The sequence below is a fragment of the Lonchura striata genome, chromosome 11 (genome assembly GCF_050655825.1).
Source record: "Lonchura striata isolate lonStrDom1 chromosome 11, ASM5065582v1, whole genome shotgun sequence".
Lineage (NCBI taxonomy): Eukaryota > Metazoa > Chordata > Aves > Passeriformes > Estrildidae > Lonchura > Lonchura striata.
In genome coordinates, this window is record NC_140713.1 from 8,747,908 (window position 1) to 8,763,737 (window position 15,830).

A 15,830-nucleotide genomic window follows, 5' to 3' on the forward strand; every position below is an offset into this window, starting at 1 on the left:
TTTTAGCAGGACTTTTCTCTTGGTTTTTATTTTTCCTTTTATGTTTAAATGTTGCATGTTTTAATAAAAAACATATTTTCTTTTTTTCAAAAGAATATTTATTCATGTAATGCTAGCCTTTTAATATTTTCTTTTTAGTCCTAAAATCAATGGCCAACAATAAGCATTACATTGCATGTTTACTGTACATAGAATTATACTACAACCAAGTTGCAAAACTTAATGCAAGACGAAATACAGAGCATAAGGTTTATGTTTCATCTCAAAGAGATTTACAGGAAAACACTTTCAGCTGTTAATAAAAGAGAATCAACTTGGAAGGAACTGGAGGGAAGCACCTGTCTAATTATCAATTCTACTTGTACAGCACTTGGCACACTTGCAAATGGGTTTACTTTTGCTGATTTGAAACAATTCCAGTATTTTACATCCAAATATGTCAAATGGGTTCATGTGTATTTGAAATATGTTCATATGTATTTAAAATAGCCTATAACCGGATTTTTGTTATGCCAGAAAAGTGTTCCTGAGCCACAGAAAGACTTTTTCATCCATGGGACGTAACGTTTTATCAATCTTCTTCCTGTGGAAACTGAGTATGGAGAATCAACCAGGGATTTGATTAAATGTTAGTTTATTTAAAGTTTAATGTCGTATTTTAATGATATGCGAATGGCAAAGTAAGTGTAGCATTTCTGAACAAAGCTGCTGCCCTTTGAACCATGTATTGAAATCTACTCTAAAACAAGAGCTGTGAAAACGGGCAGCAGGCGTGGCAAAAGTACAGTTCTAAGACATTCCCAGGTCACGTCAGTGGAAGAACAGTTAGGCCAACATTGAGAGTTTTGAAAATCTTGCTTCTGTTTCTAAGAAATTACCAGTACAATAGCTTTTCCTTGTGAAGCTGCTGATTGTTACAAACTCTCAAAACATACTCAAAAGGGCAATTAAACCCAGATGAGGATAATATTGTAAATAATGAATCAGCTCTGAGATTGTATTTGCATATTGAGAGATGCTTATATTAAAAAATATGACCTGAAGGACTTATTTTCCAAACCTGCCTTTAAAAAGGTGAGAAGCTGAGGGTATGGCCATGTTCCATGCTGCTCCAGAGTCTGCACAACTGCAGATTGGAGCTTGTGTGGAAACCAGAGGAGTGTGTACGCCTGTCTAACTGACCTGAAGAGGTATTTCAGACCTGACATTTCAAATTCGTTTCTTTTTCAAATTCAAGGAACATAGGGGACAGGACTGGTTTAGTGATAGACCATCCCCGTGACAATTTCACATATTAATGAAGTTATTTAAGACTGTGCATAAAAATAGTTTCTGGTTGTTATGCTGAGGCATGGAGTCCTAAAATAATGAAGTTGAAAAAGCCAGGAGAGTGAAAGGATTCAAAGTGTAGCTCTTGTTAAGTCTCTGGGCAGAGACCAAAAGCTAGTGTGCTGTTAGACAGTAGTTCTGTTAATCAGTGTCTAAAAGACTCTGGCATGCTGAAGTCGTATCTTGATGAACTGGTAAGGCTGTTGCACTCGTGTTATTCCTATTATAGGGAAGGAATTAAAGTACATCCTGAAACCTTGCCTGCATATATATGACTCAGCTACTTTGGTGCTTTCCTACAATCAGGGCAGTATCTGAGGGCACTGAGGTTCTGACAGTGCTCTGGAAGCCTGTAGATATTTTAGCTTTGCACTGCACTGCAGAACCTGGCTTTGAAAGCTGAAAATCTGCCTGTCCCTGAACATCACTGTGTGATAGGAAGTGCTGTCCCCACCCTCTCCTGAACAAAGCCATAGCATGATGAAAAACGCTGCAGGAACCTTTTTAGACACAAACATTATGTATTTTTTTTAGTATTTTAACATGGCATTATGCTCTTTTTGTTAATTTTGCTCAAAGTCAATGAAATTATTCATTATTTCTAATTCTACACAACTATTATATAGTTACATGCTTTTTGTATTGTTACAATTTTCTGGTATCATTTGTGTTCCGTTATGAAAATGAAGCAAAACCAAAAAGCTCATCCAGCAAGTTAAATGTCAATCCAAAACAAAGCCATATCAGAGCAATACATACTACTAGAAAGTTGATGTGCAATATTGTGAAAATCAACAAATCTGAAAGCTAAGACAAATACAGGTCAATAATCTAAAGGCATATACAGGAAGCACTGTTTCAGAGAATACTCTGGGTGGCTTTTGAAGCCACAGAGTCTGAAGCAGGATGAACCAAACAATCTGGAAGAGCATTCTGGGCTGGCAGCTCCTCCCCTTGGCAAACTCATGGTAGGAGCTTCCCAACACCTCCAGGGATCCTGTAAATCTACACACAGCACAGTTGTGCATTCAGGCACCAGGAGTTGTCATGAGCATGTTTCAGTCTTGTCTGCTCCACAGTCAAATTTTTCTCTGTCCTTGATTTTTGGCACACTATCTAGGACATCCTTGCATCTGAGGAAGTCAAGATGCTTCCTCAGGAGAAAAATTACAAGCCACACTTTTTGGATCATCCTCCATCTGGCATTTTAGGGAGAATTTACTGAAAGTCGTCCTTTTAATTTTAACAAGCACTGTCTTGCTGCTCACTGGTTTTGTGGCATGGTGTGTGCCTGTGCTGAACACCAAGCTTACCAGCACCTTATCCTGTTAACTAGTTAGTTGTCTTGACATGTTAAGGTTGTACCACATTTTGTCTTAAAAATTAATAGCTTTTGCTTCAAAGAGCAAAGTAATATTTTAGGCTAGATTTACATTATTCACAGTACAAGTAGAGAATGTGCTGCTGTCATTTTGATGACTTTAAAAATACACTAATATTGATGACAGCAAACATTCCATCACACCTTGTGCTGCTGAAAAAGTCAAATTAAGGCACCAAGTTTTCTTTCTTGGATGAGAAGCAGATTCTTATCACTGACATTCTTGCTGAATTTCATTTTCAGTAGGGAATGAAGTTTTCACATCACAGTAGCTAAAATCATGTCCATAAACTAGGTCCTGAGAGTGTGGTTCATGAACTGTGACAGCATTCCAGGTGTTGTTCTTCCTCAGGGATTTCTGTAAGAGTTCTCTCATTCTCCTGTTTTCTTTGGCTGTGGATTCCCACATGATTTCAAGTTCCCCTTCTGTTTTCCTAGGAAAAAAATGAAGAGAAATCCCAACTTTAACAATGTTTCAGCAGTGCAGAATTACACTATGTGGATAAGCAAATTAGAAATGGCCTGTATTTAGGTGCTTGAAATTGCCTGATTGAAATGAATTCATTTCTTGCTTTTGAAAAAGCTCATTAAATGTAATGCTAAAAAGGATATGACCAGAAAAGTACCCATATAAAACTACCCATTATGTAATAAAAGTTGGATTAAGTGTGCACACAGAGCAAATAGTGTGATACCACTCTCCACTGACTGAGGCTCCCTGGTGAGCACAGCTCTGCTTCCCACACAGCACTGCCCCTTCTGCCCAGAGCACTGTGCTCACCCCTTGAGCCCAAAGGTCTGATCAGTGCCAGACTCTGTGCTCAGCTTCTTTGTGGGAGCCAAACAAAGTGGTAGCAACTTAGAAGGTAGATAAATCCCAGGAACCTGGATTTCCTTTGACTCCTAGTGTATGCCAAAATACAAAATAAGGAAATGAAGATCAACTGACGTGGAAAGCATAGCTGCTGTATGGAAAATAGGAACACATATTTTAATACAGAACCAGAGGACACAGTCTCAAGCAGTGTCAAGGGCAATATCTGTTGGACATTGGGAAAAAGTTTTTTACAGAATGAGTGATAAAATTCTGGAATGGCTGCCCAGGGAGGTGGTGGAGTCACCATCCCTGGATGTGTTTAACTAAGCTGGGAGGTGGCACTGGGTGCCAGGGTTGAGTTGAGGTGTTGGGGCTGGGTTGCACTCGATGTTCTTGAATGTCTCTTCCAAGCCAGTCATTCTGTGAATCTGAACTCTTCTTGGAGGACTAATTTTAAACAGAGCTGAGAGCTGCAGAGCCAGAGAGTGCAGACTGACCTGGCTTTGGAGCAGTCAGAGCACCCTGCTGCACACACAGCACGCTGCAGTCCCAGGTAAGGCTCTGCAGTGTGGCACAACGTGCTGCTTCACAGTTCAGCTGCTTCCCAGGTCAGCATCTGAGAAGAAGCAGCGGCATCCCAAGTGTAGTTACACAAGAGGATTTTGCTTGAAAATTCTGACCTGATTGGAATTTAAAAATGCACTCAGCAGAGCTGGCTGAGGAGAGGGTGTCTTTTTGCTAGTCACAACTTCCCTTCCCTTAAGGAATTTGGATTACAGAGCAGTTTGGTTGCTACAGCTGCTGGTGGTCTGTACATCTTTCTCAACACCAAAATTTCCTTGCCTCTACAGCTGGTTTGCCTCTTGAAATACAAGTCTTTGCCACTTGGCATTTAAAACTAGATACATATGCTGTTTCCAGATGCCTTCAGACAAAAGGCATTAAATTAATTTCTTATTAATGTAGGCTATTATTAATTAAAAATAAAAATTTCATTCAACCTCTAACCTAGCCAAAATGCAGGATTTTATAACTTACTGAGAGTAAGCAAAATTCCAGTGCCCCACTGATGTTTGAGGATGAAAAAATTACTAGAAGTAGGTTCTGAAAGGTTCTGCTTTAAAAAAGCCATGCTCTCATTGAACAAAATTCATTCAGCCTTAAATCTCAGAATCTTATTTGGGCTGCTCAAGAATCCATTTTCGTCTATCCTGTGACAGTTTATTTGTATATGCCTCATCACAAAGGTTTTTATTATGGTTATAATTTTGTATGTCACCTCAGATAACACAACTCCTCCCCCTTGCCTACGCACAACTGCAAAGCTTTTCTGCTGTTGATCCTCTTCCAAGGACAGTTTAATGCACTTTCAAATTTACATTCTGCATCCAAAGCACAGCAGCTGTAACTACCTTGAGGTACTGTTTCTCAGCAGAAGTCTTATGAAATAAACTTTGACCAAGAAAACTCATAAAGGTCTATGACCTGTCAAATAAGACTGGAAACATTTATGAACCTGTTTTTTTTACCCTAGAATCACGTAATTAACTTTGTTTATATCTCAAACCTCTTATTTAAGGAAAGGTTGATATTGATATCTCTTAAGGTTACTCAGTGACTAATAAAGATGTCATTATCAGCTGCCTGAAAAAAAAAATGCTATTGCTTTCTCATTAAAGGTTGCTGGGAATTTGCAATATTGTCTAGCAAAGGCTGTAATTACCAATAAGGCTCTAAAGAGCAGCTTCCAGGAAGGGAAATCTGCCTATCTTTAAAAGCTTTTATTTATCAAAAGTACAACTATATCTATATGTGTTTCTTTTTGAAAACTAAGTAGAAAAATTCTCATCCCTTGGATGCAATGACTAAGTAGTGGAACTCCTGATTTTTGTTATGAGGTGAAAGAATGCAGGAGGGGACAAAAAAAAAGGCAAGTCATGTCTGTTCTGTTTGATGAAAGCCCATGCTAGTTTGGATACACTTGTTAAGAACAGAAGACATCTCAGTCTCCACAGCATTCCCTGGGGCCGTGCTGTGACTGCAGCTTCTCTGCCCCTGGGCACACGGGGCTGTGCAGGGTGCTGGGACCTGCCACCGGCCGGGCGTGCTGAGCTCCTCTCCAGCTTCACCCCGGGGCTGCTGATCCTGCAGGGGCTCACTGGCAGCACGCTGCTGCTTCCAGAGCTGAAGGGGGATCTCACTTTGCTTTTCAAGAAAACTCACCAGCAACAATGGGTACTGTATGCTTTTCTCAGAAAGAATTTCATGGTGGTAGCTAAGTCAGACTTGTCCCAATTTCCTGACTCCATATTATTAAACTAAATGCAAGAGCAAAATAAATGATATGAAATAGTTTTCTGTCTTCACCTGCTTACAGTGATTCATCACACCTTCAGCTGGATTTTAAAGTAAACTGGCTTTTCTGCTTAAAATGTGGCATGCTACTCTGATTTGCATTATCTAACAGTGAAATTGGAGAAGAAATTAGAAATTAGACAATAAATACTTATTGTATGCACTTATCTTAATGTAGGCATTTTGCACAGAGACATTATCACCTAGATAGTATTCTGGACTAGAAATCTACTCTGTAAATACAGCTAGTCACAATAAATCTAAATGTTTGGTACTCTCCTAGCACTACTGACTAGTTGCCAAGCTGTAGATGTTGAGCAACATCTGAACTACAAATAATTTTCCCCTCCTTACTCCTGTGACTGTGTGAACAGAGAGAGAAAATAATAAACTTTGTAAAATTGTAAATACACAAAGGAGACCAAACTACATGCTCAATTTCTGGCTGATAGGCATAAAAGAGTAGATACCTATTTGGATTACCTTGGTAAACTATTTTATATTGCAGCACTTGAGAAAAATAATGGAATATGAAGAAACTAGTTCATAAGAAGAGTATCAGCCAACAGTATCACTAGTTCATAAGAACATCATCATGTTAGTTGGTTTCATAGATTTTGTTTCATAAGCATAAAAACTTATTATTGCTTATATAGGTGTAGAATTCAGCTGATCTCTCAGTAGCATTTAAAATTTTTTAATCTACATTTTTTATATAGTAATCAAATGAAAATAGTGAATCATGAGTTAACCAAAATACTACTTGTAAGATGACAGTAAAAATTCTTTTTTACTTTTAGAGTTGTGTTCATTATATTGTAGTCTAATAATTACAGTTGAGATTTAACAACCACCAAAAAAACGAAGTCACTCATTATACCATTCAATAATGTTGGAAACTACAGAAATAAAAGACATATCTTGATGGGGTTAATCTTGGGCTGGTTTCCATAAACCACTTTTCTTCATTATCATAGAGTTAAATGGATTACAATGGTGTAGTTCCAGGTGCAGATCCTGTTTCTTAAAAGGTAGCTGCAAGTATTAATTGTGAGTGTTTACTGAAGAAAAAGTTAATTAATTTCAACTGAAAAGGCAAAAGTGATTTAGTATACTGTATGGAAAGTGTAATTAATTATTTTATTCATCTGGGTTACATCATCTAATTTGTCTACTTTGGGGCTAGAAGAGTAAATTTTGAATTATTAATATTGTGGGACTTCAAACTATGCTCTATCCGACTTTGAAATAAACCTTTTATATTTAATTGCTGTTCTCTAGAGTAAAAATCTGTAACATGAGCCCAGGCATATGAAAGTCATTTAATTAGTTTAAAATCCTAAATAAATGTTTTCAGAGAAATGTGGATCAGTTCAATTTGGTTTTTAATGCAAATTTCAGAGATTAACTGAATGTTCATTGTACAACTCTGCTACTTACAACTGTTTAATTGCACTGTATAAAGTAACTGAGAAGGTCTGCAGTGATATAAGATAGATGATACCAAGCCCTGTTTTTCTATTTTCTGATAAAATCTATTTAAATCTATTATTTCACAATAGCAGTGATGACTTGAGAAATGACTGCAGTTTCTTCAGTTGTAAACTGAAACTAGTTTTCTTTTATGCTGATAATGTAAACGTGCTATGAAGCTTTCCACTATCAGAGGGGAAAATACCTTTAAAGGACTCTCTATTTAAAGGATATCTCAACACTGCAGTCATAATCTTCTATAAATCTGTTACAATTTCTTCTCTTTACTTTGCACACAGCCAGTCTAAGTCACTTGTTAATAGATCAGTAAAACAGATTCAAAAGAAAATAGATCTTTGGTGTCCTCATTAGATTCCCTTCACTTCCTACTATTCTGAAAACTGTTGAGGGGTATGAATGGGAAAGTGTTCAGCCTTTAGCAGAAGGTTCTACTAAAATAAATCAACATATATTTTGATTTATAGAATCCTTTCAAATGATCAGATTTGCACAGATTGACATCCTTCTCAGACTGATATCCTTCTTAAGAAGTCTTAAGAACAGCAGTAGCCATATAGAATAAATTCCTCTTTCCAAAGACCTTTCTGAGAGCTGGGAATCACGAGCAGGGTTTCAGCATTTTCATTTTCAGAACATACCACAGGAGACTCTGCTGGTGGCTGTGTGCAGGTGCTTTCCCTCGTCCCTTTACCTGTCTGCCCTGCCTGGATGGCTCCTGCCTGTGCCCCACTCACCTGTTTTGCTGCAGCACTTCATTGAGGGTTTCCTCTTTGTCTTGCAGCAGACGCTGCAGGTGCTTCTTTTCTTGCTCATACTGAGCAGTCTTCCTTTCAAATTCTTTCTCCTGCTCAGTCATCTTGAGATTAATATCTTCAAGCTTCCCAGCTGCTTTCTTTTTATATACCTGTAAGGGTTAAAGTTAATAGAAAAAAAAGTGTGATTATAGGAGAAATAAGGACAAGTCATTACCAACAAAAGAGTTAAATATTTTCAACTGAATCTTTAGATCTATGCTGCCTTGCTTAATTATGCCAGGTAGGCTGCACTATGGATCTTTTTAACCTATTTGTTAAGTTGAAGGTATTACACTTCATTTTGTTCTGCATATAAAACTAGTGTGTACAATGAATACCATACTGTATGCTTGTTTTACAGTAAACACAATTACCTGCAAAAAGAGGTTTGTTTCCCAAGATACAATGCTACACTTTACAGCACATGTTGCTTACAACTTGCTGAGCAGTCATACTTATCAGTACATGCCATGAAAAAGTGTTTCTGTTTTGTTAGATGTTTAATCTTAATACTAAGAGGAAGAAAAGAATACTTTGCTTGCTGCTTCACGTAAAAGTCCTCTTGTTCAGTGAGCACAAGTGATTTTTTCATTAGTCGCTGTAATAACTAAATGATAAGTAATGACTGGTCTCATCTCAAAAGTAAGAAATTATTTTTGTACAAAGTAACTGCTTTCTGAAATAACATCCCCACTAAACTGCATAAGCACACAAGAAACTGAAAACTGGTTTGTGCATTGTTATGCATTTCTAGATGCTGCTGCTCTTGACAATACCAAAATCCAGTATTAACTTACTTTTCTCATGATTACAAATGGAATGCTAAAACTGTTATTTTTCTCTGCACACTGTGATGTTTCCCACAGGCTACAGAACAGAGTTTTGGGATGGAAACACCTCCTTTAATAAAACTGTAAACTAATTTAGGGAAGCTTTGACAATACTGCTATTTATGTCTTGCTAATATAAAGTTTTATTTCAGGTGCTAATCACTAAGGTTTTATCTACATCTGAATCATGGGAGAAAGATTTAAGTTTGCCTTTCGGAGGAATTAAAAAAAAAGGCATTTTTAGACATACTGTATATAAGGCTATATAACCCCACAAACTGTTTCCTTTTTAGCACTTGCAAAATGTGGCATTGTGAAGTTTAATTTTCTAGAGGTAATAGGATAACAACAGATAATATTTACCTAGAATATTAGCAATTCAATATTTAAGGCTGACTTACATAGGATTTTTATCCTAACTTTTCCCTGACAGTTCTAATAGAAGAATAAGAAGCTTGCAAGTTAACCAGTAACAATGCTCAACTTTTTAGATTCCCAGAGAAGCCTTCAAAATGCAGAGTAATGTTATAGAAGGCTAAAAGTAAACAAGTTCCTTCTGAGCAGAAGGTTGCTCAGAGCCAGCCTAGAGGAAGTGCAGAGTATAGGGAAACAGCTGAACCTTCCCCTCCATCAGTAAAAGCCCAGCACTTGCCAGGTCCAGCCAAGTGTGAGACCTGAAATGCCCTCTGTAGATTAGATGCCCATAATCATTTCAAAGAACAAGAGCAAACCTCCCTCTCGACCTTATCACGGGGAAGGCTGGTGAAACCCTGCTTTCCATCACTGCTCACTGATGCAGCTACAGGGTGGCGTGTGTTTCAAGCTGAGGTTTGTGTTTCAAGCTGCACTCTGCCTGAGATGCTTCAGGCCTCTGGCTCCTCCATAGCCCACAGCTGCCTCTGCACTCCTGCTCTACCTTTGCCAACTGAAGCCGAGTCCCATGTGCAGAATGGTTGCAAAATCAGAGGGGAAAAGTGCACCTTTTTATTATGGCCATATGATTATAGTCTGAAACAAGACATGAGTGATACATTGCTCTGATCTTGCCTCTATGGATGAATTATAATTAAGTCTGTAAAATGCAGCCTGGGCAGGGTGGGATGGTCCTGGGCACACTGACACATGCAACTGCTGGCATTTATAGATCCTTCACACCTTTGAATTGTTCAAGATAACCTATTACTGTTCTCTGAAGTGAAGCAGGTAGCAGCAAACAGACTGGTGGAGATGACAGTTTTCAGGAAGAGGATGTGAGCACATAGCTGGAAGTCAGGATATTCTCCTCTAGAGCTGGCCATGGCACCCCATGTACATAACAAGCAGGACGAGAAATGATTATGGATGCAGGTGCTGGTACTGAAGAGGACATTATTTACTCACAGGTAAAGAGACAGTAAAGCAGACTGGACATAGAGGAAATATGCATATATGATTTTTTTGGGTCATTCTGCCATTCTGGCTTGTCTCCTTGGTTCCTGGGTTTGTCACAGAGATCTTGGAAATAGATGGTTTTGTTGCAGTCATAGAAAGACAGGTTCTAGTCAGCAGGCTCAGAATGCCTGAGACATATAACCAACTTTCCTGGGGATATTATTCTCTTCCCTGACTTTTGGCAGCACTTTTGTGTGAGTGGCAGTGTGTGCAAGTCACATTCTGAGTTCACAGTTGAGTGGAAAAGTGTGAGGAAACTGAAACAGCTTCAGACAAAAGCCAGCATGAATTTGGGTACATTCTCTCTCCTCTGTATCCAGATCAACTTATGAGTGTGAAACAGAATCCAGTGTTTCCTTACCAGTAAGATGAATGCATTTCCTTTCAATTTGGTTTATACTTTCTGTTTTCTATGCAAACATGATTAACTCAGAGAAAGAAGCTACATTGTATACAAAATAGTGACATACACCAGAATAATTTAGAGATTCTGAGTATACATCAGCTAACATCAAAAAGTGTAAGATTTTGAACATATGAATGAAGGGAATGAATGGAAAATGGGTGTTGCAATATTATATGCTGTACTACCTAGGCCCTTGTATTTCCTGACTGGTAACTTGGGCAAAAATAGGGGTGAATTCCTGCCCTAATAATTAAAAGATTTGGGGAAAAATAGTCCATCTTTAGGACTGACAAAACAATGGAAGCAGTTTCTTAAGTGGCTGCATTTAAAAAACCAGCAATGCTCCATGAATTTTCAAGGGTCTCCTATGGGAAAAATCTAGAGTCTAACAAAGCAGAATGAACACTCTGAACAGAAAAGCCATGTAGGCAACAAGATTTAAATCAACCCATGGTATCCTGATTTCAGACACAAAGCACCTTCCCCTAAGTCCAGATTAATGTTGACAGGAACGTGGCAAAGGAGCACTGGTGATAAGAACATTGTCTCCTTCAAATGTGCTGGCATGAGCAACTCCTTATACTAATAGGAAGTTCTACAATGAGTAAGTGTAGTTCTGAAATACACAGCTCCTCATACAGGGCAGTAGGAGAGTTAAATATAGTAAATATATTCTGAAATACACAGCTCCTCATATAGGGCAGTTACAGTAGGAGATGGTAAATGCCTTCAATACAAAGGTTGTTTCTGTTCTTACTAAAATCTCATGACTAAAAATTATTATCAAATACAGGTTCAGAATGAATGAACTTGTTGTAATCTAAATCTTGCTTTCAACAGTGTGTGCATAACTTAAAGATGAATTACACTTGCAATGAATGAAAGGAAAAGGTGGCTAATGATGAACTGGAGGGCAAATTCTGTTACCAGAGACTTACTATTCACAGTTCTAAGTCCAAAACCCTGGTTTATTTTCACAGAATTTGTAAGAGATGTTTGACTAAAATACCTTTTTAGTAAAATCTTTTTTATAAAACATTTTTCTGTGTTTTATAAAAGATTTTTCTTTGTTAGCTGTCCCCCTTGCATGAAGGACTCCCTGATGAGACAAACTATATGTCCAAGCTCATGTTAAAAGAGAAAACAGTGCTGAACTCTGACTGTAAAGGAATAGTTTTAATACCAGAAAAACTGGCTTCCTCAAATTCTTCTTACCATGGATCATCAAACTGCTTGGTAATTACAATTATGAACTACAAAGAGACCTCTCAGGGAACCCCAGCCAAAGCAGCACCTCAGGTTATCATGCTGACCATGGCACTGAGTCACGATCTCTCAGTTCACAGAATCACAGATTTAATTAGGTTGGAAAAGAGCTTTGTGATGATGAAGTCCAACCTATGACCTAACACCACCTCATCAACTAAACCACGGCACTGAGCACCACATCCAGCCACCTTAAACAGCTCCAAGGACAGAGACCCCACCGCCGCCCTGGGCAGTCCATTCCAGGGCCCAATCACTCTTCCTGTGAAGAATTGTTTCCTAATCTCTAGCCTAAACCTCCCCTGGCACAGCTTAAGGCTGCGTCCTCTTGTCCTGTCACTAAATGCCTGGGAAAAAAGACCAACCCCCATGTGAGCACAGCCTCCTTTCACATAGAGAGTGATAAGGTCACCCCTGGGTCTCCTTTTCTCCAGACTAATCAACCCCAGCTCCCTCAGTTGTTCCTCACAGCACTTGTGTTCCAAGCCTCTCGCCAGCCTTCTTGCCTTCTCTGGACATGTTCAAGCATCTCAATGTCCTTCCCAAACTGAGGGGCCAGAACAGGACACAGCACTCGAGGTGTGACCTCACCAGTACCAAAGACCTCCCTGCTCCTGCTGGCCACACCATTCCTGATCCAGGCCAGGAGCCACTGGCCTTCCTGGCCACCTGGGCACACTGCTGGCTCGTGTTCAGCTGGCTGTTGACCAGGACCTCCAGGTCCCTTTCTGCCTGGGCACTCTCCAGCCACTCTGCAGCGCTGCAGGGGCTGTTGTGGCCAAAATGCAGGACTCGGCACTTGGACTTGTTAAATCCCACATTGTTGGACTTAGCCCATCTATCCAGCCTGTCCAGGTCCCTCTGCAGAGCCCTCCTACCCTCCAGCAGGCCAACATATGCTCCCAGCTGGGTGCCATCTGCAAATTTACTGATGGTGGACTCAGTCTCCTCATGCAGGTCATCAGTGAAGAGGATATTGAACAGGACTGATCAGTGCCTCAGCACAGAGCCCTGGGGGACACCACTGGTGCCTGTCCCCAGCTGGGTGCAGCACCCTCACCACCACTCTCTGGGCCGGCCATCAGCCAGTTCTGAGCCCAGCACAGAGCGCTCCTGGCCCAGCCATGGGCTGCAGCTTTCCAGGAGTGTGCTGTGGGAGGCAGTGCCAAAGGCTTTGCTGAAGTCCAGGCAGACACATCCACAGCCTGTCCTGCATCCACCAGGAGGTCACCTGGTCATAGAAGGAGATCAGGTTGCTCAGGCAGGTCCTGCCCCTCCTAAGCCCACGCTGGCTGGCTCTGATCCCCTGGCCATCCTGTGGGTGCCCTGTGATGGCACTCAGGATGATCTGTTCCATAATCTTACCAGCACCGAGGTCAGGCTGACAGAGTTGACGTTTCCCAGATCCTCCTTCCAGCCCTTCCTGAGGATGGGCTTCACATTGGCACCTGCAGTCCCCTGGACCTCTCTGGTGAGCCAGGACTGATGATAAGCTCATGTGCCAGCTCCCTCATCACCCTGGGTGGATCCCCTCTGGGCCCACAGCCTTGTAAGCATCTAAATGGTTTAGCACAGCTCTGACTGCTTCCTCCTAGGTTATAGAGGGGCTATTCTCCAGAGGGCTCCCTTTTCCCATCTACCAGCTCAGGAGGCCAGCTGTCCTGAGAGCAACCTGCCTTACTGCTGAAAACGGAGAAAAAGATGGTGTTAAGTATGTCTGCCTTCTCTTCATCCCAAGTTAATGTATTCCCTCCTGCATCCAGTGAAGTATGGAGGTTGTCCTTGCCTGTTCTTTTGCCAGTATTGGTTTTGCACTTATAATTCACTACACGTAAATGTTCTTAATATTATGCCAACCTTTTCTCTATCCCTTACAGTAGTCACAGATCTATTACATTGCAGAAGATCCACATTTAAAAAGAATACAAACCACTGTCTTAGTAGGGGAGCTAGACAGGAGTGATAGTGAAAAAAGCTAAAAATATTTGATGGCTGTCTTGATATAATTAAGTAACTCTTTTACATTAGTGTTTTGTGCATTCAGGTATTTTATTAAGGGGTCCATGCAAATTCAAGCTGTTTTTCAGCTTACTGCTCTCTCTTTACACTTACAATTTCATTTCTTTTCTTTGTTGCTAATTTCTATGCCGTGTTGATCCTAACAATGAAAGCGCAGAAGGAGATAGTCTCCATTAACATAGTGGTGGTGCACATTTGTGTCATTTGATGCAGGAATAGCAGTGGAGGTCTTGACTGGCAAAGTAGAATATGGAGACTCTCTGCTTTAGGATAAACTGAACAAACTTGACTTAATATAAAACAGCTTTTGAAAGTAATAGATACATAACTTTCTAGACATAGAAACCAATATAGCATCTTTCTCCTTTCATTTTTTAAGATTACAGTAGAAATAATCATGGTAGCACCAAAGATGCTGAAACATAAATGTTTCAAACTTATTTCACTGTTATACTGCAATTATATCCTGTGCTTTTTGTTTAGAAAGTTGTAAAGATAACTTATAATGTATTCTCTAACTAGGCTGGGTGTTTGAACATCCTCTGAGTTTCTTAACCTTCTACCCTATGGTCACAAGAAAGCACTTGATGAAAACTGTACACCTGAGATAACATTTTCATTCTTCCAAATTGAATGGTAATGGACTTCAAGTTGAAGGAGTACTACAGCCTCAAAAAAGTAGAAGACGGAACACTTGGATTACAACAGAGAGCAAAAAATGAAACAAAAATAATCTTTAAATATTATTACAACTAGTCATAATTCTCCAAGTAGCGATGTAAACATGATGATCTGGCAGATACGCAATGCACAAATACAATGGAAGAAGACACTAGTGAAAATTAGAATGATGATCTATTTTGCTTTTTCAAAACTTCTAAAGATAATCCATACATAAATCTTTCATAAAAACATAGCCAGAGATTAACTACTTTTCTCACTAAAAAAACCCAAACATTTCACAGTAGCTGTTTAGCTCAGAAACACTGCTTACCTTAACTTTTTCTTCCAATCTTCCTAAGCGCAGACTGCCTTCTACAATTTTCTTGAGAACCCCATGATTCTCATTTTCCAAACATCTGGCCTGCAACCATGCAGTAAAAAAAGCTATGTGTAACCACTCTGTTTGTTTGTCAGGGCAGACACTGCAATTCCATTTTGAACTCCAACATTCTGAAGAACCAACATGGATAAAGAGTCCTGGAAATTATTTTCATAACGGCTCATTAATAATTTGTCAACTGACTGTGAATACTGTGAAAGAGTATTATTCTGAAATGGAACATACTGTAAACCAAACCAATTCTGCGGTTTTTTTCCTACAGATATAAGTATGCACACGTGGGGATCCCATTTTTAAGCATAAGACTTATCCTTTAGGTCACATTTAGTAATCTGCTTGCAAACAAGCCCTTGACATTGGCAGGCATTCAGGCAAGGATATTTCTAATATGGTATGACTAATATTTAAAAGCAGGTATCCCAGAGATTGAGATCTTAAGAATAAATTCTCCCAGCTTCTAGGATACATTTGTTGCGCCCAGTTTCACAATCCTGAAGTCCAGTTTGTAGTGGACAAGGATTTGAGCTGTATCACCATAGCTCCTCTTCTAGAATCAGGAACTAACTGCTGTATCTTTTTATTTAATGCTGATGACAACCTTTGTCTACTACCTGAACAACAAGCAAAAGAAGCTTTATTTTAACA

The 15,830-nt window shown here is 39.5% G+C and overlaps 1 protein-coding gene and 1 pseudogene across 14 annotated transcripts in view; one reads left to right on the forward strand and one right to left on the reverse strand.

Moving 5' to 3' along the window:
• LOC146766389 (centrosomal protein of 89 kDa-like) overlaps nt 1-15,830 on the reverse strand; it is a 34,419-nt gene continuing 18,589 nt past the window's right edge. For 11 of the 14 annotated variants that reach the window (XM_085589200.1, XM_085589199.1, XM_085589203.1 and 8 more), the window contains exons 17-19: nt 15,117-15,206; nt 8,111-8,280; nt 1-3,144 (exon numbers count right to left, since the gene is read on the reverse strand). In XM_085589200.1, the coding sequence (XP_085445326.1) occupies nt 2,922-3,144; nt 8,111-8,280; nt 15,117-15,206 (483 nt within the window). In that variant the 3' untranslated portion in view covers nt 1-2,921. Of the gene's footprint in view, nt 3,145-8,110; nt 8,281-15,113; nt 15,323-15,830 lie in introns of those variants that run through there. The other 3 variants (XM_085589206.1, XM_085589205.1, XM_085589207.1) reach the window with 2 other exon arrangements.
• Nucleotides 10,332-15,323, forward strand: LOC146766390 (E3 ubiquitin-protein ligase RNF182-like; annotated as a pseudogene).